The sequence below is a fragment of the Carya illinoinensis genome, chromosome 11, assembly GCF_018687715.1.
Source record: "Carya illinoinensis cultivar Pawnee chromosome 11, C.illinoinensisPawnee_v1, whole genome shotgun sequence".
In the NCBI taxonomy this organism is placed as follows: Eukaryota; Viridiplantae; Streptophyta; class Magnoliopsida; order Fagales; family Juglandaceae; genus Carya; species Carya illinoinensis.
The window spans coordinates 27,540,024-27,567,808 of record NC_056762.1 but is presented as its reverse complement, the minus strand read 5'-3'; the positions used below and the strand labels follow the sequence as shown (position 1 = coordinate 27,567,808).

General features: G+C 38.5%; 1 protein-coding gene across 1 annotated transcript; it reads left to right on the top strand.

Annotated features, from left to right (window-relative positions):
- The first annotated feature begins 11,355 nt into the window (after window positions 1-11,355).
- On the top strand, window positions 11,356-13,739 carry LOC122282343 (zinc finger BED domain-containing protein RICESLEEPER 1-like). The gene is made up of 2 exons (XM_043094304.1): window positions 11,356-13,452; window positions 13,707-13,739. Exons 1-2 carry the CDS (start codon window positions 11,356-11,358, stop codon window positions 13,737-13,739), a joined length of 2,130 nt encoding a protein of 709 aa, XP_042950238.1.
- Window positions 13,740-27,785: the final 14,046 nt, after the last annotated feature.

Sequence of the window (27,785 nt, the reverse complement as noted above, 5' to 3'; positions counted from 1 at the left end):
CGATGGGCCACCCCTTTCCGTTGATAGGATGGTGGAGTCACCACCTTCTATAGATTGTCCTTCCCAACCATCATTATCTTCACAGCAAGGGACCCAACCTCCTATAGAACCATCATTATCTTCACAGCAAGGGACCCAACCTTCTATAGATTGTCCTTCCCAACCATCACCATCTTACCAGCAAGGGACCCAACCTTCTACATCGAGCCAAATGGGAGGCCAACTATCCACACACATGGAGATGAGCAGAGAGACCGAGCCATGCACATCTGTACCAATAGCACCTAGTTCGGAAGCAGAAAATGTCGATATGTGTTCTGACAATGGAGATCGCTTTCTCATCATCGTTGGTATGTTTTTGTTTTTCTTACTTATTATTTATTTCACAATGACTGCAGATTTACGAAATAATAACACTGTAACTAAATCTATTTTTGCAGATAGTAATGGAGATCGAGTAAAGAGATTATTGCACTCTATTCATGACATTTGGCATCTTCCAGAAGGGGAGAGAATTGAAATGGAGCTCAACAATCTTGGTCAGCCCATCAAAAAGCAAGACTCAAAGGTGGTAAGGTTTGGTGGTCTGATAGCGAGAAGTAATAAGTTGGTTCCGATAATTTATAAAGATTGGAGGTCAGTACCTAAAACCATAAAGGAGGAAGCGTGGAGTCTTATAAAGGTATATATGATTTTTCATATTTAAATATTATTATTATTTAAATAGGTATATTTTGAAAATTTTGTTAGAAAGCTAGTTACTCACTTGTGTAAATTTATTTTGACTGTAGGGCAAGTTTAAAGTTCCTGATGACAAATTGGATGTATTCAAAAAATGGATACTAAAGGACTTGGGAAAGAAATGGAAAGACTATAAGCATGAATTGAAGAAAAAGCTACTTAATGAAAAAGACACCTCTGCAGCACAAGTTGTGGCAAGGGCAAGTCCTGATATGGTGGACTTAGAGCAACTAGCAGAGTTGGCCAATCTCTGGTTTGATCCAGAATATATGGTAACAATGCGCGTATTTCTATTATAGATTTATAAAGTCAACCAACTAGTTATTTTAATTATAATTCTCATAATATTTTACATGTTGCAGTCCAAATGTAATAAAAACAAGGAGTGTCGTAAGAAGCAGGTGGTTGTTCATAGCGGAGGATCAAAAAGTTTAGCAAGATATGCCCATGATATGGTATTTATTTATTTAATATTTATTTATTGTTGAATATTTGTTAGTTCTTTGTTTTCGATATATGTGTTTAATCTAAAATATTGGACGTAGAAAAAATCAACTGGGGCAATGCCAAGTCGAGCCCAGTTGTTTGTCAAGACCCATAAGAAAAAGGATGGCACACACTACAATGATGACACGAGGAAGAAAGTGGTATGTTTATTTTCAAATTTATAACTTTTTTAATTTTAAAGGATTTATAAATGAAGAATAATGTGTATTTTTTATTATCTATTACAGGTTGAGATGGAGGAACTTTTAACATAGGACACGAATTCTATAAACATGGGGTTTGGAGGAACCATGACTTGGGCATCAGATGATGTTTATTCAAAAGTCATGGGACCAGAACGGCCTAGACGTGTGCGTGGTTTGGGTTTTGGGCCAACCCCTACAAAGCAAACTTGTCAACATTCACTATCGACTTCAAACCAAGAAGATGGTGTATCAAAGGAAGAGTTTGAGAAAATGCGTAACGAATTAGCTGAATTACAGAACTTAGTAAACACATTCGTGCATGCACAGGTGAGCACCCCACATATGTTTAGTTGATATAAATCAACCTTCTATTGAAATTTTTGGACCCTCATTTGAATTTATATTTAGGCTTCAGGACAAAATCGAAAAGAGAATGAAGAAGAAGAGAAAGATGAAGAAGAGGAAAATTCTGAAGAGGAAGAAGATCAAGAGGAAGATGAAGAAGAGGAAGAGAATGAAGAGGACGATGATTGAGGGTCGGGATTATAAGTGAGACTATAATTGAGACTATATTTATGGTATTTGCAATATATCGACATTTGCTTTGTTTTGGTGGTATTCACAACTTTCCTTAATTGAGACTATATTTATGGTTATGCCATATATCGACGTTTGCTATGTTTTGTTAAGTTGGAATTAGGATGAATTATGAAATTAAAGGAGAAGTGTTGGATTATGCATTATTTTTACTACTCTTGTTGGAAGTTGTGAATCTTAGTATGATGTTTAACATATCTTGTCATAAAGTTTGCAAGCACCACACACTTTTAAAAAAAAAAGAATAAATATAAGATCCAAATTAAAAGATTAAATTTTAAATAGTAGACTCTATTGTTTTCAAAAGAAATATTGTACGAGACTTGCACAATTTTTTGGTGTATTTTCGTATCATTTAAATAAGTTATTTTATTTTATTTTATTTATTTTATTACCAATAAATCTATAATAGTTTTACCGGCGTTTCATTGATCAAATTTTGACATTTTATAGGCGCCGCCAATGTATATAATTATTTCCGGCGTAACAATATAAACGCCGGCGTAAAATTAACCAATGGCCAGCATTTATTTAAACGATATAAACGTTGAAAAACACAATACTTTGTCGGCGTAAACTCTATCAATTGTCGGCATTTTGTGAAACGCCGCTGATGTTATATGTTATTACCGCCGGTATATTAGAAACGCCGACAAACACGATTAATATAACGGCGTATAATTAATAAATTATTGGCATTTGTTTAAACGCCAACAAAAAAAAATATTATTACCAGAGTAACAATATAAACGCCGCCAACGCCATTAATGTCCCGGCGCATCATTACTATATTGGCGGCGTTGTTATATATGCCGCCAACGCCATAAATTATTACCGACGTAAAAATTTAAACGCCAGGAAGTTCAAAAATTTACTGGCGGAAAAATTATTCGCCGGAAAATTTATATATCTACTGGCGCATAAACAAACGCCGTGCTTATAAACGCCGCCAATTTAGCCTTTTTTTGTAGTGTGGCAGTAGCGTTTGTATGAATATGTGAGCATCGTGATTTTTCATACCAACTAGTTTACAGTTAGTAACATTAACACATCTCGAAATGTTAGATGCAAAGCCATCAAGAAATTTTATACCTTTCAACCATGCACAAAAGTCTTTCCTCCCATCTCCATGCAACATGAAATAGGCATGAGGGATAATAACTCAATCGCCATCTTCTGTCAAATGTAGCTCTTTTCTTATATCAAGTTCAGCCAAGTTCCGTCAAGCATTAATACCATCTTTTGTTTTACTTGGAATATTCATCAATTTACCCAACACATTGTCACAAATGATCTTCTTGATATGCATAACGTCGAGATTATGTCTAAGTTTCAAAGATGGCCAATAGGGTAAATCAAAAAAAATACTCCGTTTTATCCAATTTAACTCCTCAGGGGTGTGCTTTCTCCTCTTACTAGCTTTGCAAAATCTACATGACCAATGCTACTTAATTGGTGCATTATATCTTCTCTCAAAAGCTGCGTAGGTGGCATCCGATGATCTTCTTTGCTATTAAAGATATTCTTCTTGATTCTCCAAATGTGACCCGTTGATAGAAAGCGGCAATGACCAATGCAATAATACTTTCACCCATGTCTCAACCACAAAGATTTTGTATCTAGATTGCAACAAGGGTATGCCAACTTCCCTTTAGTGCTCCAACCATAAAGTTACCATAGGCGGAAAAATCATTAATAATCCACAATAAAGCTACATGTAATCGAAATTGTTGGCCAACCATGGCATTATAGGTATCAACCCCATTTTCCCACAAATCAAGTAGTTCATTGACTAAAGGGCGTAAGTAAATATCAATTTCATTTCCAGGTAATTTTGGCCTAGGAATTAGCGTAAATAACATGAAAAATGGATCTTTTGTGATACCCCGTTTTTACGTGTATTTTTATTGAATGAGTATTTTAATTTAATTAAAATATTGGTTCTTTTATTTTAAATTTATCAAATTTTAATTGGATTTATTTAGTTGTGAAATTTATTTTGAGGTACTTTCTTAATATTAATTATTGTTTCGTATTTAAATTGCTCTTTAATTTAATTTAGTTTATTTTTTTATTTTAAATTTTGTTGTTAGTTTTTACTAATTATTTATTTTATTTTACCTAGATATTGTGTTTAAATTATTTTACTCAATTTATTGCTTTTAAAATTGCTTTCTTTGAATCAGTTTCTAGACCCTAGATGTGAGGACTAGACCTCATTTCTTTTTTCCATCTTTTTTTTTCTCTTTTTCTTTTTTTCTTCTTCCTCTTTCTTCTTTTTCCTTCTTTCTTCTTTTTCTTCCCACTTTTTTTTCTTCCGGTTCTCTCTCCCCGCGCACACTCTCTCTCTTCCCTCTCACTCGTTTTCCTTCATCTGCCCAAACTGACGCCGCTCGCCAACGTGGCCATCAACACCCCCACCGTTCAACTCCCCTCCGGCCAGTGAACACCCCCACCAAATCTTAGCCCCAACCGAGCCACCGTTAGCCGCCATGAGCTCCTCCAAGCAGCACGGTTTTTCCTCCATTCGGCCGTCGTCGTTTCACCTCCGGCCACCATCTTTTCACCACTTCATCACCGACCTAACCCACTCATGTCCAGCTCCGATCCATCGCCAGAGCAACCATCACAAGCTCAACTCCGTTTTGGCCATTTTTCACTTTCATTGCCATTTTCGCCGCCACCCACGGCCAACCACCACTTCCACTAGTTTCATAAATACTTCTAAGCCATTCTCTATCAATTCTAAGTCTTGGTTCGTCCCCATTCAAAAGTGGGTCTTTTATAACCCACAGCCACAGTGTATTTACACTGTTACGTTACTTTTTTGACACATTTTGCAACCTCTTGATCCTTTAAAAATATTATATAGCGCTGTAAGTATTTTCCAAACTTCATTTAAAATTTAAATATATTTTTGTTTTAATAATAAATTGTGATTGGTTGGTTATACCGAACTAAGTCCGAGGATTCGGGGGTCGGATGGCTTGGAGGACGTAGTTATTTATACGTTTGTTGGTACCGTAGACTTTGATGCAGATGAGGATGAGGAGGCTGAACCTGAGGAGGCAGCTCCGCTGGAGGATTGAGTTGGAGTTGCTTGTATTGTTGGAAAAAATTTCCCTTGCCTTTATTTTATGTATTTTGGATTTGTGACAATGTTAAACTTGTAAATTTTATTACGCTTGTTTTAAACGAGTTTGTATTTAAACAAAATTCTAGTACTTAGTTGAAAAACTTTTATTACCGCTGCGTTATTTTTCTTATGTACACGTGTTGCATGTACACAACTTGACACTTGACGATGGGATGCGTGACCCATGTTGTCATCATCCCGACGCCTCGATTTCCATGTGTCCGTAGGTGGGAGTTGGGGGCGTCACATCTTTCATACATAACTATGGAGGCAAGTTATATAGAACTAGAATCACTGGCCATATATTGTATGGTTTGTTTATATTATTGAATGAGTTGAATCCATCACTAACAAGACCGAGCCTCACATTTTGAGCATTTTCAACAAACCAACAATGTGCTCTGTCAAATGTGGTCCACACCTTAGAGTTCGCAAGATGCCGCAAAGTGCATTCATCCTATACCCTTTTTTATTGATGCTACCTCATGGATACTGTAGTTTTCTTGGACATAAATAGTCTCTACAACCTTGGCTTCAATGGAAAATACTGCACTACCTTTTGGGCCACTAGTTGTTGAGAAAGTATAGAGGACAACCACATGGACGCTTTGCACTTAATGCAATCTTGCTTATTGCTATTTTCCTTCCAAAATAGTATGCAATCTTTTGGGCATATTTAAATTTTAATGCATCTAAATCCCAACCCTAGCTTCGATGATCATGCCTCATGGAAAGATTTTGGCAAGAATGATTTGAGAAAAGTTGTTTCCAATAGCTTAAGCAGCACGTCGAATGACTTTACACTCCACCCGCCAACTATTTTGATGTGGATCAACTTCACAATAAATGATAGTTGAGAAAATGTTGTGCAACCATCATAGAGTGGAATCTGAGCATCTTCCAACAACTTTTCAAAAGTGGTTGGTTCAGGTTCAACCATGCTGGTTTCCACTAAATGGAGCCATGTCTTCATCAACGCTAACGACGGTTGTCGCATGAATGTCATTTAACATATCCTCAATGTCATCAATATAACTATCATCACCATTATCATTATCATCTTCGTCCTTGCCCATGAAATTCATGGGTTCTTGCTCCCCATGAAATATCCAATTAGTGTAATTTGGATCTATACCCGTAATAAATAAATATCGCTCTACCTCGTTTATAGGTAGGAAGAAAGTATTACGACATCTATGGCCTAGACACTTCACACTATTCTTTCCTTGGGCATGAGCTCAAGCCATTGTAAGGAATTGCCTAACCCCTTCGCCATATTCCCTTGACCTAAACCTATTGGTAAGGTGCATCCAAGTTTTGTCTATTTGGCAAAATTAATATTTCAACACTAGGTTTTATTATTATAGACATCCAATCTAACAAACATGGATTGGTTTAGATTAAAAAGAAAATACACATTGCTTCCAACATAATGTCAAAACATTCCCTTAATCATTATAAACTCTGAGTCTCTTTTTAATTGATTAGAAAAAACTTTGGAGTTTGTATAGATCTATATGAAGCGTATAGATCTATACGCTTCGTATACGGTGTGAATCATGTATATAAGTTCAATAGGGGATGAAAAAATAGCAAAAATATGAAAGGTTCATTTTTGCAGAAAAAAAAAAAAAAAAGAAGGCAATACCCAATATTTGTGATGCTAGAGCCACAAAAGAAATGTACTGAATATTTTTTCCGATTGTGTAAAAAGTTTTTTTTTTTGTTTTTTTTTTCAAACATTTTTTAAATCCTTTAAACATTTTCAAAAAAAAAATTATAAATTCATTAAAAATACACTTCCTTAATCATTAAGTAAAATAAAAATAAAAAAGTAATTTGGTACAGAGTTTTGGTAGACATTTTCTGTGGGATTAGTCTTTTCCTAGGAAATATACCAATGGCTCAAGAATGCTAACTCCCGATGTTTGAAGCATTAACAATTTAAGCATGACTTCTACAATTGGACCAAAATACCTCTAAATTGGTCCCATCAATCGGCTACCAGATTCCTCATGAAGACTCAGAGGAATGTTTAAAGTATGTAGGTAGCATGACTTCTACTTTCCATGATGCCTCCATATGTATGTATGTATGTTTTCTTTGTGTGGCAGTAAGTGATTTTGTATAGAGGGCACAAGGTTATAAAAAAATTGGATACTGTTGTGAATGAATTTGGCAAAAATATAGTGCTTCAACGAACTAATTTCCTCAATATTGGTTCAAGTCACAACCTAAGTTGACATAGTTAAATGTTTGGGAGCATATTTACCTTGTTCAGTGAAAGACAATTTTAAAGGTGCAATTAGATTTAACACACAAGTATTAAAGCCAGTGCTAACATCCAAATTGCCATCTACCAAACAAGTACTCAAGCTCTCTCTTCTTCGAATGTAAAATTCGAATTAACATAAGGTTCTAATGCACTAAGCCACGTGTCAATATAATTGGTTTAAATCAACATTCATGAAACTAATTTTGCATATAAGTAATAAAATGCTCCAAAATTTCAAACAACAAAATAAAACAAAGAGCCTAACTCATGGATCCATGAAGTATATATGCTTCTTGATTACTAAATTTACAAATCATCCAGGAGTATTTGTTTATTCATCTAATGGAAATAAGTCAACCAAACACAACACAATATTATACAAAAGAAACCAGCACATGATAAGGGTAGGGCAAGATACCGAGGGGGGGTCAGACAGACCGACTAAAGGTGTAATAGGAAAGAGAGAGGGAGAAATGATCATCACCGAAAATGAGTGGCAGAATATATATATATATATATATATATATATATTACCTTCTTGTTACGGCGACGCGATTGTGTGTTGGAGAAAATCTCAAACGAAGTGAGAGAGGATCGAGGACCAATTGACTAGATTTGTTTGATCTGTGCTGCACAGAGAGAGAGAGAGAGAGAGAGAGAGAGTTACTAGCTAAGTGAGGCGGTAACAACGTGGCGTGGGGCACTTTGTACGATAGACACAGATGTATAGGGTATTGGGCTGGGCAAGAAGAAAAACAGGGGATTATATAGCTCCCCTCTTTTTATGTGGACAAAAAATGCTGCAACTAAATGGGCTACAGCAAATTTATTGCGTTAGATCAACATCGTCGTGAAAAAGGAAAAATCGTTGCAAAAAAATTTTCAACCAAAATTCTATGCGGTGTCTTAATTTTAGTCGCAAAGGGTAACTTATAGCATCATGAAGTTGGTCGCCGTAAAAAAATGGACTTCATTTGGTGTTAGCTTCAAACGCATACAACGCCAGAAATAATTCAAATACAAAAATTGGGTTCTATTGTAGTGAAAGAACTGAAACTCTCTACCACTCTCTCTACTGAGTACCCCACACTCCCATAGTGTCTCCAGCCTTTAAACCCAAGTTGTAGCTAGTCGTCTCAATGATCCATCCCAGATTAGGAAAGTTAAGTCAACTTAAGCAAAGATGGATATGGAAACTATAATCTCCCAAACCAAGGCTTTGTCCTGGCAAGACTTAGACCTTGAACCAAAACCAAAAATAGCAAAGAAATCCTCCAAATTAATCTTTGTTGGGAAATTGGTTGCAGACAAAAAATTGAGTAAGCTGGCTATCCATTCCAGTATATGTGTGGTATGGAACTTCTCTCAACATTTCATAATGGAAGATTCGGAAGCAAAGAAGTTTATTTTCACCTTCAAATCTCCTCAAGACAAACTCAAAATCCTCTGACAAGCTCCCTGGAACTTTTGAGGTTTTCTTCTAATCCTAAAGCGATGGTCGCCAGGGTCCACTATTCAGGAAATAAGTTTTCAGTTTACTACATTTACCATCCAGATACATGGCTTTCTTTTAGATCACATCATTATTAGAAATGCGACTAATGTAGGAAATGCTCTTAATAAACTTGTGGTGATAGAGGAAGATCCAATTTTTTGAGTGGCTTGGAGAAACTAAATTAGATTAAAATTAGATATTACTCAGCCACTGCAACAAGATTTCATGATGCCTAGGAGAGGAAATACCGACACATAGATAGCATTAGGGCTGCAAATGAACAGAGCCGCTCGTGAACAATTCGAGATCGACTCGTATAAACTCGACTCGGACTCGGTTCATTTAATAAATGAGTTATTCGTGAACATTAATATTGGGTCGAATATTAAACGAGCAAAACTCGTATAATCTCGACTCGATTCGGTTTAAGCTCGTGAACAATATTCGTATAAACTCGAGTCGACTCGTTTTGAACTCGTCACAATACTCGTAATATTTATATATATATATATATATATTTACATATATACTTACATGTATTCTTTTATTATATATATTTTATACTTATACATATATTATTTTTTATACTTTATATATATGTTAAGTAATATATATATATATATATAAAATAATATATGTTGTTAGTTTAAGTTTATGTATAAGTAACATGTTTTAGTATTTTACAATAATAATGTATTATTGTAATTAAATGTTTATAAAAATAAACAACTCTAATTGATTGCGACACTTTCTTAAATAATCATATTTTGATTATTTGGCTATATTTAATATTATATTAAGGATAATTGAATACTTTAATATTAAATTAATAGTTTTATTATGTAATTTTTTAAATGACTTTAATGTATTAGGCATTCTTGATGCCATATGCGTTTTTATTTATTTCACTATTAGTAGTGACTAGTAGTGAAATTTTTTAATTTTTTAATTTTTTTTCTTAGTGATTAAAAATAATAAAAAAATACTTGACAAAAATAAAAATTTTAATTACATTATAGTTTATAATTCATGACTCTATAGAAAAATAAAATAGTACAATCTCAAATATATTAGAATATTTTTCCTTTTCCTTTTAGACTGTTTAGCGCCTAGCGGGTTTAGTTTGTTTATTTCCCTTATTTTGAATTTTGGTTATTTGCACGGCACCGTTCCCCAACAGCTCCTTGGTGGGACGTTTACGGCTTGAGAAGATGGATAGCCGTCAAGCTTCTCAGAAGTCAGACTGCAAAGCGAGAAAGCGTGCCATCTACAGACTTGAAATGTTCTAGACTTGCACGGTTCCAAACTCCAGTTCCTCAGCTCATCAAGCAAGCACGGTTCCAGTTCCAGTTCCAGTTCCTCTGTTTCTTCGGTAGTTTTTGGATTGGTAAGAGGTACTGCTCTGTTTTAAGATGAAGGCTGAAGCTAACACAAATATCTCTGTGTGATAGTGCTCTGTTTTAAGATGAAGCTAACACGTAGGATGCTCTGTTTGGATTTCCTCTTTTCCCTTTATATTTCTTCCTCATTAATCTGATTTCCAGTGAAATATATCTAAGGAAAACAAAAGCAGAGGGTTTTGAAGCAGCGGATTCATCTTCTTTTGTAGATTGAGTGATCTTCTTCTTATTCTTTTCATCATCAACCGAAGCCAAAGCCAAGAGCCAAATCGTCTTAGAGGTAGAGCTTTTCTGATGGTGGTTGTTGGGCTTTGAAGAAGTAGAGCTTTTCTTGTGGGGGCTACTGAGCTGCAAACTTCACAGGTTTGAGAATGGCATAAGGAGATTTTTTTTTTCTTAACTCATCCATTGTTATGTGTTGGCAAATTAAGAAGGTTCATGGATGTCTGATCTTTCTTAAGTTAACAAATTTCCATTTTGTTTTAAGATTCTTAAGTTGGTATTTGATAATTCTTATAGCTTTACCTTTTCCATAATGATAAAACATTTGGATTTGCTTCTGCTGCTGTGAAGTTGGGGGGGAGATCTGGAACATTGGCTCGAGCAAAGTGTCAAGCGAAGGTCGGCCGACACATTTTATCTGAGTTCGCTCGAGCGCAGTGTCCAGCGCTTGTCGAGCGTTCAACTCTGCCTGAGTTTGCTCAAGCGCAGTGTCAAGCGCGTGTCGAGCGTTCAACTCTGCGAAACGCTCGGACACTGAGCTCGAGCGAACACAGGCAGAGTTGAACGCTCGACACGCGCTCGATACTGAGCTCGAGCGAACTCAGGCAGAGTTGAACGCTCGACACTGCGCTCGAGCTCCCTGTTGAGCGAGGGTCGAGCGAAGACATCTGTTTTTATTTTTATTTTTATTTTTTTACTCTAGCTATTTGTAGCTACATTTTCTTCTTAAAAAAATATTAATCTGCAATATTTGTGTCTAACATTGCCACTACTTGTCTAAAATTTTTTGTTTAGACATGTCTGAACAAGTACCAACTGTTGAATGCTCATCTGCAAGTCCACTGGTAGAGATTGAAGTTGATGGTATTACTGGTAGAGAAGAATTTAATGCTATAGAGTGTGATAGTAATGATGGGAATAATGAAGTTGATGGTATTATTGGTGGAGAAGAAAACCCAAGTGCCCCTATAGATCCCCAAAAATATGCATACCAAAGGAAGCCTAGGAAGAAAACTTCTGCAGTTTGGAAAGATTTTAAAATATTGGAGAAAAATGGTGTCAAGAAAGCTGAGTGTAACTTTTGCAAAGATCTCTTGTCCATTTCTTCATCAGGTTCTACAACTCACTTTCATAGGCACTTGACTAGTTGTCTTCCACACATAGCTGCTTCTAAGAGGCAAAAGGTTTTGACTATTGACATGAAGGGTTCTGAATGTGTGAATGTTGTAAAAAATTTCTCGTATGATATGAAAAAGGTAAGAGAACTAGCTTCTCACATGATACTTTATCACGAGTATCCTTTTTTCATGATGGAACATGTGGTGTTTAATAAATTTATGAGAGCTAATACTCCTTATTGGCAAAAAATAAGTCGTACTACAGCTAGAAATGATTGTCAATCCACTTATGAGATTGAGAAAAAGAAGTTGAAGACAATATTGAGAGGTGTGAATAAAGTCAGTATAACAACCGACATGTGGACTTCAGGTCAAAAGATCTCATATATGGTTATTACCTGTCATTTTGTTGATCCTGATTGTCATTTACAAAAAAGAGTCTTAAATTTTTGTAATGTCCCACCACCACACAACGGGGTTATTATTGCTGATGCTCTTCAAAAGTGTTTCACTGATTGGGGAATTGAGAACAAAGTATCTACAATAACAGTGGACAATGCTAGATATAATGATGTAGCTTTAAGGGTTCTCAAAGATGTTTTCAGTTTGAAAAAGAAGTTATCTATCGGGGGGCAGCTTTTTCATGTGCGTTGTTGTGCACATATAACAAATTTATTGGTCAAAGATGGACTAAATGAGATTGGTGAAATTGTCGACTGTGTTCGAGAATGGGTGAAGTACTTGGTTGCATCAGAAGCTCGTATCAAGCAGTTTAGTAATATTGCAAAACAATTGCAATTACCAAGCAAGAAACTTTTTTTGGATGTTCCTACCAAATGGAATAGCACTTATCTAATGCTAGCTGCAGCCTTAGAGTTTAGGGAAGTCTTTCCGAGATATGGAGATAGAGATCATGGCTTTAATTATGTTCCAAGTGTTGAGGATTGGACCAAAGTGGAAAATGTCTGTCAAATTTTGGCAGTTTTTAATGAGGTTACAAACATTATCTCAGGAACTGAGTATCCAACTGCTAACTTATTCCTTCCTGAGGTATGGAGAATAAAAGAGGTGTTGAACAAGAAGTCTCTTGACCTAAATGATTACATACGAGCAATGGTTGTGAAGATGAATACAAAATTTGATAAATATTGGGGGGAATGTAATTTGCTTATGGCAGTGGCTGCTATTTTGGATCCAAGGTTCAAGATGATGCTAGTTCAATTCTGTTTTCCAATAATTTATTCAGAACCCGAAGCCACTAGAAACATAGACACCATCTTGAGAATCTTATATGAGCTGTATGATGAGCATGCTGAAGATTATAATTTAGCTAATGTGGAGTCGAGTGGACATGAAAATGCTCGAGACATAGGTTCTTCTTGTAGTGGCTCTATCAATGTTGTGGGGAAGAATGTGATGAGTGGTAAGTCTATATTTGAATCATTCGTTAGAAGGAATGATACCATTCGTCCAGTGAAATCTGATTTGGATGTTTATTTAGAGGAAGGTGTCTATATTTGTAGTGAGGATTCAGATTTACATTTTGATGCCTTGGAGTGGTGGAAGGTTAATGATCTAAAATACCGCATTTTATCTAAGATGGCACGTGATATTTTGTCAATTCCAATTACTACAGTGGCTTCAGAATCTACATTTAGTGTTGGTGGTAGAGTAATTGATCCTTATCGCGCATCAATGTCTGTTGAAATAGTAGAAATGTTATTATGTGGAGCTGACTGGGTTCGGGTACTTCATGGTTTGAAAAAATCATCGAATGTAAGTATAATTTTATTTAATTATTTTTTATTGCCATCTATAACTTGTCTTAACTTATTGAGAACTTGTCTTAACTAATTTTTTCTTTCATTTTCTAGAGAGAAGAACCAACTTATGAGGAGATTTTACTGCCTTGATGGGAATCAAGTGACAAGTTGTATATTTTTGCCTTTTTGGCATAATGCTATTTATTTTTGAATTGTTATTTTGTTATATCGTGTTGCTAATTATATCGTGTGTGTTTTGCATTATAGGTTGATGGTGATTGGCATTTGGCTAGTTTTTAATCTCTTTTTCTTTTTGTGAATTGATCTACTAGAAATACTACAAGGAACAATGATAGAACATGTTATTGAAGACAAAAGTTGTAATTATTTTTGTGGATCAAACTTATTGACTCATTGGAGGTTGGAGGCTTGAAGCTGTCCAACTAGACAAGGTTGGGAATTTGGGATTTTTTGGAAGCTTGGATCTAGGTGATTTCATTAATTGAATATCTGACTTACTTGAATTGCAGCCCTAGTTTTTTGTAAAAGTATAATTGTGTTGAATGGAGAAATATGGATAATTATAAGAAGGTATTTTGTAGTGTTTCTTTTTGTACTTGGTGATCAAAGAAATGGAATCTATTATTTGATAGAGATTTGTAAACAAAGGTAAGTGGGCTTGTTTTTTGATATTTCGTCCAATTTTTAATCAGATTTCTGAATGTGTGCCATGGAGGCTTTGATATTGTTCTATCAATCTACTAATTTATTTGTAATAATTTTTTGTTTATTATTATTTGTCAAGCTCTAAAGCTACTAAGAACTAAGTCATTGAATTGTGTTATATTTGTAATAGGCATTATTTGTAAGTTTGTAAGCTTTTGAAGCTACTTAGTTTATTCTTTTAGTAAATTTGCTGGAAATTGTAACTGTAATTAGTGATTTATCATTTGAAATTATAATTTATTATTTTTGTAAGTTTGCTAGATTTTGTAATTGTAATTAGTGATCTACCATTTGAAATTGTAATTTATTGTAATACGATATCTTATATGTTGGAATTATTATTTTACCTATTTGTAAGTTTTAATTATATTGTGGTAAGTAATGAATCGTTAATTTATGTCTAATAACCATTAAGAACTCAATTTAATATATATTATCATAATCTAGTTAAAGTTGATTAAGAGAAATAATCTCATTTCTACTTCAGCCAACAAAAATAAAAAACAAAAAATTGTGGGTCTGATTTAAATCGAGCTCGAGTCGAGCTACTCGAGCTCGTATCAACTCGAGTATTTTTTGTACTCGAGTTCGAGTCGAGTTCGATCAGAATTTACATTAGACGAGTCGAGCTCAATCAGAAATTCTCAATCTTTTTCGAGCTCGAGTCGAGTTCGAGTAGATATATATGCTAAACGAGCTCTTGACCCCCTGTTCGAATTCGACTCGATTCGGTTCGTTTGCAACCCTAGATAGCGTTGAAGTATGAAAGACTTTTGGATTTTTCTTGTGATGACCCGTTTTTACGTGTATTTTCACTGAAGGAGTGTTTTTAATTTAATTAATATATTAGTTTATTTATTTTAAATTATTGTATTTTAAATTGATTTTTATTTTATTTGACGTGGTGTTTAATTTATTTTAGTCGTTTTACGGGTTTTAAAGTCATTTTCGGCGGATCGTTTTTGGACTCCAGAAATGAGGATTGGACCTCATTTCTTTTCTTTTCTCTTTTTCTTTTTCCCTTTTTCCTTTTTTCCTTTTTCCTTTTCTTTTTTTCTTTTTCTTTCTTTTTCCTTTCTTCTTCTTTTTTCTTCCTTCTCTCCCGCGTACGCCGAACTGCTCTCCCTCTCCTTCTCGTCGCCGCCCAGTTGACCAACCCAGACCGCCGCCGTCCGGCCGGCGTGGCCAACACCACCCCCACCATTCGAACCCCCTCCAGCCGGTGAACACCTCCACCAAAAATCTCCTCCATCCGGCCGGCCGATCACCACCTAGAAGCCTTTCTAAGCCGCACGGTTTTTTGCCATTTCTGATGCCGTCGCTCCACCTCCGGCCACCACCTCTTCATAGCTTCTTCCTCTACCTCTTTCCGTCCTAACCCACCCAATTCCGGCCTCAATCCGTTGCCGAAGCAGCTCCCACGAGCTCAACTCCGACTTGGGCTTTTTTCGCTTCCACCGCCGTTTCCACCAACACCCACGGCCAAAACCTGCTTTCTTTAGCTTCATAAACATCTCAAGACCATTCCCTATCAATTTCGTGTCTTGGTTTGTCCCCGTTCGAAAGTGGGTAATTTATTACCCACGGCCACAGTGTAAAATACACTGTTACGTTGCTTTTCCTCCGCCGTTTGCAATGCCGCGAGCTTTTCAAAAATACCATATAGTGCTGTAAGTATTTTCCAAACTCTACTTTTAGATTTAAATATATTTTTCTCTTACAATAAATTATCTGGTTGGTTGGTTGATTCCAGATTGAGTCCGAGGAGTTCGGGGGTCGATGGATTGAGGATGGAGTTGCTTGGTTTATTGATTTGTGATTGGTTGGTTGGTTTGTGCCTTGTGGTTGCATTTACATGATTCATGCACGTGCATTTTATTTAAATTGAGAAAAGTCATGTTTTGTTGGCGTAAATGGAATTTTGGGTGCGTGTGTCTCACGAGCCCAAGCCGGGATGGGTTATTATCTCGGTGGAGCTCCTCTGGTCACTCGGGAGTGGATAATACTGAGTGACATCCTCTGAGTTGTCGCAGGGCGACGACCGGATCGCACGATCCCATAACGCTGTCGTGTCGACTCCGTGGTCCTTAGAGTGGCGGGGACTAGAGGATGGTCTGGTCCAGGGACGCGCTGGGCGCGAGTATTGAGCATCGCTCGTTTAGGTGTCACACGCGTAGTCGTTACCTGCGGTGTGGCACAGAGCCAGAGTGTGCGGATGATCCCTAAGGGAGATCATGGTGCATGCAATAATTGGATCGGTTTTCGATTTTCGAATATGGGTCATTTTCTGGGAAAATGCCTAGGATGTGTTGAGGCTTTGTGATCCATTTTCTAGGAAAATGGTGGTTCCTTGTTTTGGGCCATTATCGAGGATAATGGCGAGATTTTGTTTAAAGGATATGTTTTTGGGCCAAATGGGATTTTGGCGTGCATGGAAAAAATGTGATTTTTTGTGGGGCATGTGCATTTGCATTCTTTCATGCATATTGTTGAGTTTAATATGCTTTTATCTAGTGACGTTTGGATCTTACTTACCTGTGGCACCATTTTTGGTACCGTAGATTTTGGTGCAGAGTTCGAGGAGGAGGAGGAGACTGAGCCCGAGGATGCGGCTCCGCCGGAGTTCTGAGTTGAAGTCTATGCTTTGTAGTTGGCTTTGAAACTATATTTGTGGTTTTGTAATATTTTATTATGTATGTTTTGAACAGCTTTGTATTAAACAAGAAAAATTCTGGTACTTAGTTATATGACTTTGCTATCTGCTGCGTGTTTCTTCGTGCACATTTGTTGCCTACACACACTTGGCACTTGGCGATAGGGTGGTGACCCGTGATGTCACCATCCAGACGTCTCGATTTTCCCGTGTCCGTACGTGGGGATTTGGCTCTGGGAAAAACCACATGTCCCATAGGTAGTACCAGGATGTTTTTTAAAGTTGTGTTTTAAAATTTATTTTAAGTAAAGTTGCTATTTGACATGTTTTATTTGTTTTATTTGATTTGACTTGTTTGTATTTATTTAGTTATGCTATTGCATGCTGGTTTCTTTTTGTTTTCTTGTTATGTGGTTTGGTTTTGGTTTTTGGTTTTATGTTGTTGGTTTTGTTTGTTTTTCTTAAAAGGGGGTCAAAGGTTGTGTTGTGGCAGGAAAAATGGTGAGGCCAAGAAAGTCTACTCAAGAGCCTCGGGACAATACACCGAGAGATGATTCTATAGGCCAAGCGATAAGACAGATGACTGAGTTCATGCAACAGAATTTTAGGCCCCAACAAGAAGGGTCTTGGCCACAACAAGGAGGGCTTTGGCCATAACAAGGAGGTCCTTGGCCACAACAAGGAGGACCTTGGCAACAAGGAGGGCCTTGGCTACAAGGAGGGCCTAGTGGAATGGTGCAAGCTGGATGCACCTATGAGCGCTTTCTGGCGCATAGAACTCCACCCTTCACGGGAGAAGATGATCCACTTCGGGCTAGAAAGTGGGTCAGAGATTTAGAGAGAACTTTTGAGGTATGTGGTTGCACTGAGGCGCAACAAGTACTCTACGCCAGCTATCTGTTGCAAGGCACCGCTTCTGAGTGGTGGGATACAAAAAGAGTAATGCTGGAGTCAGAATTGAAGTCTTTTGCCGCTGTGACCTGGCAGCGCTTCAAGAAAGAGTTTAATGATCGCTTCTTTCCCGCTTCTGTGAGGCGGCAAAAAGTAAGAGAGTTCTCAAGCTTGGTTCAAGGGAGCATGACCGTGGAACAGTACGCCCGAAGATTTATAGAACTTGGGCGTTTTTCTCCCCACCTCATCGCCTCGGAGGAGATGCAGGCCGAGCGTTTCCAGGAGGGTCTGCGTCCTGATATACGCAGAATGGTGGTCAGTCACCGGATATCCACTTTTCAGGATTTAGTGGACGTGGCCACTCTTGTAGAGCGAGAGAATAATCTGTGTATGGGCTCCCCTCCAGGACATAAGAGGCGGAGTTTTTCTGGTGAAGGAAGTAGCTCGGGTTCGCCTCAGAAATTTGTTCAGCGGGTCGGGACTCGACCGCAAGCAACCTCGGGTGTTCGTATCGGAGGACGGGTGCCAGTTTGCGGAGTTTGTAATAGAGCCCATGTGGGTGATTGCCCTTCTGGTGGGGCTCGATGCTATAATTGTGGCCAACAGGGCCACTTTGCTCGTGAGTGTCCTGGGCCAGTTCAAGGAAGCCGTGGAGGTAGACGCGATGGAAGAACAAATCCAAGGCAAACAATGCAGGCCCGGGTTTATGCTGTTACACCCGGAGATGTTGATGATGAGGCACCAGCGACCCATGATGCTGGAGTAATTACAGGTATGGATCTAATTTAATTTAATGTTGGATTTGATTTTTGGTGTATTTTGGTTTCTTCTTTGTTTTTTGGATTTCATGGGTTAATGTGTTTCGTTCAGGGAGAGTCCGTTTATATGAGTTTTATGCTTGCACTTTGTTTGATTCGGGTGCATCACAATCGTTTGTATCTTCCACTTTCGCTCGGATGTGTAATTTGGTTATGGAACCTTTGCCAAAGTCATTGGTAGTGGCTCTACCCAATGGTGAAATGGTATGGTGTTCCAAGGTTGCTTTGGGTTGCCCATTAAATTTTGATGGAAGGTTCTTGGATGCTGATTTGGTCGTGTTCAAGCTGTTGGGTTTTGATATCATCCTCAGGATGGATTGGCTATACCGATATTCTGTGAGTATTAATTGCAGAAGTCGGGTAATTAGCTTTCAGCTTCCAGATGGTGATTGTCTGGAATTTGCGGGGAGTTAGCTAAAAGAAAAGCCGGTAATTATATCGGCAATTCAAGCAAGAAGAGAGATTGCATGGGGAGCGGATGCCTTCTTAGTCCAGATGGTGTCTACGCCGTCTGAGAAGAAGTCTTTGGTAGATATTCCTGTTGTGGAAGAATTCCCTGACGTATTTGTGGATGACTTGCCTGGGCTACCCCCTGTTCGTGAAATGGAGTTTGTTATAGACTTGGAACCTGGAGTGGCTCCTGTACATAAAGCTCCTTACCGCATGGCACCGGCTGAATTAAAAGAGTTGAAGACTCAGTTGCAAGAGTTGGTGGATAAGGGGTTTATTCAGCCTAGTACTTCGCCGTGGGGTACGCCAGTGCTGTTCGTTAAAAAGAAAGATGGAATCCTCCGTATATGCATCGATTATCGGGAATTAAATAAGGTGACCATCAAAAATAAATATCCTCTCCCACGGATTGATGATTTATTTGATCAGCTTCAAGGAGCAGTTGTGTTCTCGAAGATTGATCTGAGGTCAGGATACTACCAGTTGAGGATAAGAGACAAGGATGTGCCCAAAACTGCTTTCAGGTCGAGATATGGGCATTATGAATTTAAAGTGATGCCGTTTGGGTTAGCCAATGCCCCTGCTGCTTTCATGGATTTAATGAATCGGGTATTTCGACCTTATTTAGATTCCTTTGTGGTAGTATTCATTGATGATATTCTGATTTATTCCCGAAATGTTGAAGAGCACGTTTATCATCTTCGTCTAGTTCTTGGGAAATTAAGAGAACACCAGTTGTATGCCAAGCTCAGTAAGTGTGAATTCTGGTTGGAGGAAGTCAGATTTCTTGGGCATGTGATTTCCCGAGACGGAGTGGCTGTTGATCCTAGTAAGGTGGAAGCCATTTTGTCATGGCAGCGTCCGACGACAATGCGTGAGATCCGGAGTTTCTTGGGGCTTGCCGGGTATTATCGAAGATTTGTGGAGGGATTTTCTCGCCTATCCGGACCTCTCACAGCTTTGACGAGGAAGAATGCAAAATTTATTTGGTCAGACAAGTGTGAGAGGAGCTTCCAAGAATTGAAGAACAGGTTGACGACTGCACCAGTGTTGGCACTTCCAGAATCGCATAAGCCATTTGTAGTCTTCAGTGATGCGTCTAAATTTGGATTGGGTTGTGTCCTTATGTAGGAGGGACGGGTTGTTGCTTATGCATCCCATCAGCTAAAGGATCATGAGAAGAATTATCCGACGCACGATTTGTAATTGGCTGCGATTGTTTTTGCTCTTAAGATCTGGTGGCACTTTTTGTATGGGGAAGCTTGCGAAGTATACACCGATCACAAGAGCTTAAAGCACTTGTTTTCCCAAAAGAATCTGAACATGAGGCAGAGGCGATGGCTAGAGCTAATCAGTGACTACCAGTGCGAGATCAAGTATCATCCGGGAAAGGCAAATATAGTTGCTAATGCTTTGAGTTGAAAATCGCATTTGGAAGATGAGGCCGAGTCGTCAGGATTGGATTCTTTGCTTTGCGGAATGAGAAGACTCCTTATTGAGAGTTCACAGCAAGAGGAAATATTATCTTCAGTTCTTGATATTCGGGTAATTGATTTTGAGGAATTGAAGACTCTTCAAAGGAAAGATCCAAAGCTATTGGATATCAGAAAAAGAGTCAGAAAATCTCGAGGGTCATTGCATTACAGTATGGATAAAGATGGAATTCTTCGGTTCCGAGATCGTAGAGTGGTCCCCAAACATTCAGAATTCAAGGAGCAGATCATGGCAGAAGCTCATGCGGCCCCTTATTCAGTTCATCCTGGCAGTACAAAGATGTACCGGGACTTAAAGAAAAATTATTGGTGGGATGGAATGAAGAAGGATATTGCCTTGTATGTCGAGAAATGCTACACATGCCGTCAAGTCAAGGCCGAGCATCAAAGACCCGCCGGTATGCTCCAACCCCTCCCTATTCCTGAGTGGAAGTGAGATGACATCACGATGGACTTTGTAGTGGGCTTCCCGAGGACTCCTAGTGGGAAGAATTCTATTTGGGTGATTGTGGACCGGTTAACGAAGAGTGCTCATTTCTTGCCTGTTAATAACACTGATTCCTTAGGTAAGTTGACCCGCTTGTACGTCAAGGAGATAGTACGGTTGCACGGCATACCGAAGAGTATTGTGTCGGATTGGGACCCAAGGTTCACGTCTCATTTTTGGAAGAGTTTGCAGGCAGCATTGGGTACTAAGTTGAAGTTCAGTACTGCATATCACCCACAGACGGACGGCCAATTAGAGCGCACCATTCAGACCCTTGAAGATATGTTGCGAGCATGTGTCATGGAATTTCAAGGGAGTTGGGAAAATCACTTGCCGCTCATAGAATTTGCGTATAATAATAGCTTCCATGCGACCATTCAGATGGCTGCCTATGAAGCTCTTTATGGGAGGAAGTGAAGATCGCCTTTGTGTTGGGATGAAGTCGGGGAGAGTAAGATAATTGGGCCCGAAATAATTCAGGAGATGCAAAGCCAAGTTCGGATCATCAGGGATAAAATGGCGGCAGCTCAAAGTCGTCAGAAAAGCTACGCTGATACCAGGAGGAGAGAGTTATCTTTTGAAAAAGGTGATTGGGTTTATCTCAAGGTCTCTCCCATGAAAGGAGTTAAGCGTTTTGGTAAGAGGAGGAAACTGGATTCAAGGTATGTCGGCCCTTTTCAGATTTTGGAGAAGGTAGGGTCCGTCGCTTATAGAGTTGCTTTGCCAGAATATTTTGGGGATATTCAAGATGTCTTCCATGTATCATCCTTGAAGAAGAGTTTTGGACAACAAGAGCCGCGCATTGTCGACCCAGAGAGTATTCAGTTGCAACCGGACCTTACTTATGAGGTTGTTCCGTCACAGATCATGGATTGGAAAGAGCAACAGTTGAGGTCCAAGACGATACCTCTGGTAAAGGTGGCATGGGGAGATCCGTTAGCTCAAGATTCCTCTTGGGAGAGAGTAGCTGACATGAGGGAGCAGTACCCCTACTTGTTTGAGTAAATGATGGTATGTTTCTTAATCTTGATCTCAGTGGTATTATGTGGCTTGTTTCAAGTTGGTGTTGATCTTGCAAATTTCAAGGACAAAATTTGTTTTTAAGGGGGGGGAGGATGTGATGACCCGTTTTTACGTGTATTTTCACTGAATGAGTGTTTTTAATTTAATTAATATATTGGTTTATTTATTTTAAATTATTGTATTTTAAATTGGTTTTTATTTTATTTGACATGGTGTTTAATTTATTTTAGTCGTTTTACGGGTTTTAAAGTCGTTTTCGGCGGATCGTTTTTAGACTCCGGAAATGAGGATTGGACCTCATTTCTTTTCTTTTCTATTTTTCTTTTTCCCTTTTTCCTTTTTTCCTTTTTCCTTTTCTTCTTTTCTTTTTCTTTCTTTTTCCTTTCTTCTTCTTTTTTCTTCCTTCTCTCCCGCGTACGCCGAACTGCTCTCCCTCTCCTTCCCGTCGCCGCCCAGTTGACCAACCCAGACTGCCGCCGTCCGGCCAGCGTGGCCAACACCACCCCCACCATTCGAACTCCCTCCGGCCAGTGAACACCTCCACCAAAAATCTCCTCCATCCGGCCGGCCGATCACCACCTAGAAGCCTTTCTAAGCCGCACGGTTTTTTACCGTTTCCGGCGCCGTCGCTCCACCTCCGGCCACCACCTCTTCACAGCTTCTTCCTCTACCTCTTGCCGTCCTAACCCACCCAATTCCGGCCTCGATCTGTTGCCGGAGCAGCTCCCACGAGTTCAACTCCGATTTGGGCTTTTTTCGCTTCCACCGCCACTCACGGCCAAAACCCGCTTTCTTTAGCTTCATAAACATCTCAAGACCATTCCTTATCAATTTCGTGTCTTGTTTTGTCCTCGTTCGAAAGTGGGTAATTTATTACCCACGGCCACAGTGTAAAATACATTGTTACGTTACTTTTCCTCCGCCGTTTGCAACGCCGCGAGCTTTCAAAAAATACCGTATAGCGCTGTAAGTATTTTCCAAACTCTACTTTTAGATTTAAATATATTTTGCTCTTACAATAAATTATCTGGTTGGTTGGTTGATTCCGGACTGAGTCCGAGGAGTTCGGGGGTCGGATGGATTGAGGATGGAGTTGCTTGATTTATTGATTTGTGATTGGTTGGTTGGTTTGTGCCTTGTGGTTGCATTTACATGATTCATGCACGTGCATTTTATTTAAATTGAGAAAAATCATGTTTTGTTGGCGTAAATGGAATTTTGGGTGCGTGTGTCTCACGAGCCCAAGCCGGGATGGGTTATTATCTCAGTGGAGCTCCTCTGGTCACTCGGGAGTGGATAATACTGAGTGACATCCCCTGGGTTGTCGCAGGGCGACGACTAGATCGCACGATCCCGTAACGCTGTCATGTCGACTCTGTGGTCCTTCGAGTGGCGGGGACTAGAGGATGGCCTGGTCCAGGGACGCGCTGGGCGCGAGTACTGGGCATCGCTCGTTTAGGTGTCACACGCGTAGTCGTTACCTGCGGTGTGGCACAAAGCCAGAGTGTGCGGATGATCCCTAGGGGAGATCATGGTGCATGCAATAATTGGATCGGTTTTCGGTTTTCAGATACGGGCCATTTTCTGGGAAAATGGCGAGGATGTGTTGAGGCTTTGTGATCCATTTTCTGGGAAAATGGTGGTTCCTTGTTTTGGGCCATTATCGGGGATAATGGCGAGGTTTTGTTTAAATGATATGTTTTTGGGCCTAATGGGATTTTGGCGTGCGTGGAAAAAATGTGGTTTTTTGTGGGGCATGTGCATTTGCATTCTTTCATGCATATTGTTGAGTTTAATATGCTTTTATCTAGTGGCGTTTGGATCTTACTTACCTGCGGCACCATTTTTGGTACCGTAGATTTTGGTGCAGAGTTCGAGGAGGAGGAGGAGGCTAAGCCCGAGGATGCGGCTCTGCCGAAGTTCTGAGTTGAAGTCTATGCTTTGTAGTTGGCTTTGAAACTATATTTTTGGTTTTGTAATATTTTATTATGTATGTTTTGAACAGCTTTGTATTAAACAAGAAAAATTCTGGTACTTAGTTATATGACTTTGCTATCCGCTGCGTGTTTCTTCATGCACATTTGTTGCCTACACACACTTGGCACTTGGCAATAGGGTGGTGACCCGTGATGTCACCATCCGGACATCTCGATTTCCCCGTGTCCATACGTGGGAATTTGGGGGCGTCACATTTGTTATTCTTGTAGACGTCTAGGCCACCTTCACATTTTCTGCCCTCATGTTGAAAACTCTCCAATCAAATTGATATATGGACCATGGATGAGATCCAAATACATTCATACCGCTCCCTCTCAGGAATTCCGACAAACACATGATAGCTAGATACAAGGAAGTCAACTCCCAAAAGAGGGAAGCAAGGAACAACAGCCAGATGGAAAAAAATCGAAAGGAAAGGAAATTCTAATATATGATGAAGCAAGAAACAAGGGTTACAAATTGCATTTCTCAAACCCTGGAGAAGCTACTTGCCATGATGATGGAAAACAGAATACCCAGGCACCAAAACTACACCAATTCTTCCCAGCTTCGGATGTGATTCAAGAGAAACCCACAAACCCAACCTAGGAAATCCTCTTTCGTCGATCAACACCTCAGTTTTGCTACAGTGCACAATCTCCATTAATTGCCACACCAACTGACTTAAAAATAATCACTGTGTAGTCCAACAACTCTTCAGAAAACCCGGTGCAATTAGAAAGGAGCAAATCTATCAACATGACCGCTGATTGCAAAATCCCTAAGAAAGCAACTCCATTAACTCCTCAGCAAAGTTACACTTCAAGAAGACATGCGGCTATGAAAAGCTACACTCCCTGGAAAGCTCAGTGGTGGAAAATATACATAGCTATTAAAGAATATGAAGCACAAGGGAAAAGAATTGGACTCTCAACACCTTCCAGCTCTCAATCGCCCATGAAGGTAAGCCCATCTCCTCTCACAGTCCAACTGGACCCAAGCATTTATAAACAAATAATCTACCCTTTTTGGGCCCATTTCGTCCATTTGCCTTGAGCCAAAGTGATTCCTCAACACTTCCCACAAATTAGCAAACCAACATCAACAAAGGGAGTCTAAATACCCATACAAAGCCGAACTCCACATTTGATATCCAAGAGGATAGACACGGCTCCCACAAACAAAAACCCATTTTTTTAGCCATATCCTTCCATTTATCCTAAGACCCCTTGACTCACAATTCTCCACACCAAGCCCATAGGCCAAGCCCATCCATGAACCGCACAAATTAATCAAATGCCAAACACCTTCACCGTAAACTTCAACCCTCCATCTTTTACATTACCCGCACCTAGCTATGTGAAGCCAGCTTGCCTTGAAGAACTCACCTCGTGGAACGATCCTATCCGCATGCAAAGCAAAATGAGCTCAATGCAAAACAACAAGACCCCAACTAAACTATCACCTGACTCATCATCTTCTATCCTTGAACCCAGTAGTACAAAATATAAGCATAAAAGGACCCCAATTGAGCTACCAATCAGTAATCGATTAGAAAAGATAAAGGAAAGCCACACTAAGAGAAATCCATCAAGAGGGAGCCAATCAAAAAAGAGAAATCATGAACCCATCTCAGAAGAAACACCACAGCCACTAAAAAAGTGTCAGAAGATGCTTCTTTGGCTTACACTCTATTAGAGATGCAGATTGGTCAGTATGGGAAAGATAAAGGAAAAGAAAATATTCGAATGACCCCATACACAAGAAAACATGTATCCACTCCCAGAACGTCCAAGCAAGCTCAGGAGGCTAGCTGCAAAGGGCCCTCCCTTCGAAATGAAAATAATTGCATGGAATTGCCGAGGCCTTGCCCAACCCAAGGCAATTCGGAATTTAATAGCTAATATTAGAAAATATAATCCAGGTCACAATGATCCTGCTTAAATTACAATCTCCTAAAAAAAACCTTTTTAGATAGTATGTATCCACACTACCATACCAAAGCCTTATCCCACCAAAAGAACCTAGTGGCTTTGATACCACTTTTTGAGAATTTGAACCTCCCAAATTCACCCCCTAGGATCTACCCTTTGCAAGAATATCAAGAAAAATAAAGGAATAATAACAACACAAGATTTTAAGTGGAAAACTCTCAAAACAGGAGAAAAACCGCTAGACCCAGAAAAGAAAATCCACAATGTGAAAAATTGTTACAAACACATAATTTTTCTCCTTACCCCAAATATACCCACAAAGCTTCCCCACTAGCAAAACTTTAACTTTCACATCTTCCCCTTTCTACAACAAAAAAGGACAACAAATGAATTTTACTAAAGTCAAAAATTACTAGCTAAGTTTCTGACTAGTACACTTAACCAAGGAGGCTAATCCTCCTTTTATAGGACAGCTTGGGCCTTGATCTTTCTTCATTTCCCGCCCATGTAGGACTAACCAAAGGATCAACACCCGACAGTTATACCTTATTTGCCCTGGGTCATGTTCGATATTCTATATTAATATATAAAATAAAATAGTATATATAGATGCGGGGAATGAAACCCAAGATACAAGCAAGGGAAAAAAAAAAAAAAAGAAAAAAACATATTGTCCATTTGCCACCACAGTAGGGTTGTCAAAATGAGATCACCAAGATCCAAAGCAAAAAATCTTTCTCAATTTGGATAGAATATTGAGTGCATGGGGCAAGATGGCCCGGAGGTGAAAGATTGGGGAAAGAAAGCAAAGACAGTGATTAGGGCAGTAAATAAACAATATTTCTCAATATGCCAGTCGAAATCGACCAAGTCTGACTCGATTCGTTTATTAAATGTGCTATTTATAAATACAAAATTATAATTAATTATTAAATGATATAACTCGTATAAAGCTAAGCTGGACTCGTATAAATTCATATATATATATATATTATACAGTATTATTTCTATATTTTTAATAAGAGTATCTTAAATATTTAAAGACGTTGGAGGAAATCATATTTCTATTACCAAACATGTTACTTGAATACTAATGAATATAATCATTTAGATTATACATTTAATTTATAAAAATATTAACAAAAAGTTAAAGTTTGTTTGATGTGTAATCTATTTTATCTAAGTCAAATAAATTTGAATTCACTCAAATATTAAATAAGTTATTCGTAAACATACATAACATCCAACTCGACGAAAAATCTGAATTCAACTAATGTTCAAATAAAAATTAAACGAATAAAACTTGATCATATATTAATCACTCAAACTCAGCTGCTCGTTTACACTCCTTTGGGCCGGTGACCAAGAAAAGGGGAGATTCAGGGAACCCATATTAGAGCTACTTGATTTAATATTGTCAATATAAGATTTTTGAACAATATCAATATGACTTACATGAAACTTCATCTCTCTTTGAATTGGTCAACCAGTAAAATAGGGTATCAATTTCCTTTATATAATCATCAGGTCCTTTTAATTTTCTTGATATACAGCCAAGATTTTCAAAGTCATATTTTTTTTGTTTCCTGTTTCTCTGTCTAATAACTAAGGCTGCGTTAAGGTGGTGAAATGATTTTAGATGATCTGTCAATAGTAGTAAAAAATGATGAAAAAGTAATGATAAAATATTGAATAGTAATAAAAAAGTAAATAAAAAATAATGATAAAATATTAAATACTCCAGTTCCCAAACATAACCTAAACATAACCTCCAACAAAATTTTAAACGTGACTTGACATCTAAACCCTCAGAAAATGCCAAACTGGGAAGTGGATGACTTTCTAGTTTTGTTAATTAACTAAAATAATATTATAGGAAGTGCTTTAACAACAG

Bases quoted from the DNA above. Each gene is read 5' to 3' on its own strand.
- LOC122282343 (XM_043094304.1), top strand. From the start codon at position 11,356: ATGTCTGAACAAGTACCAACTGTTGAATGCTCATCTGCAAGTCCACTG. The intron at 13,453-13,706 runs GTAAGTATAATT...TTTGCATTATAG, and splicing joins GTTTGAAAAAATCATCGAAT to GTTGATGGTGATTGGCATTT.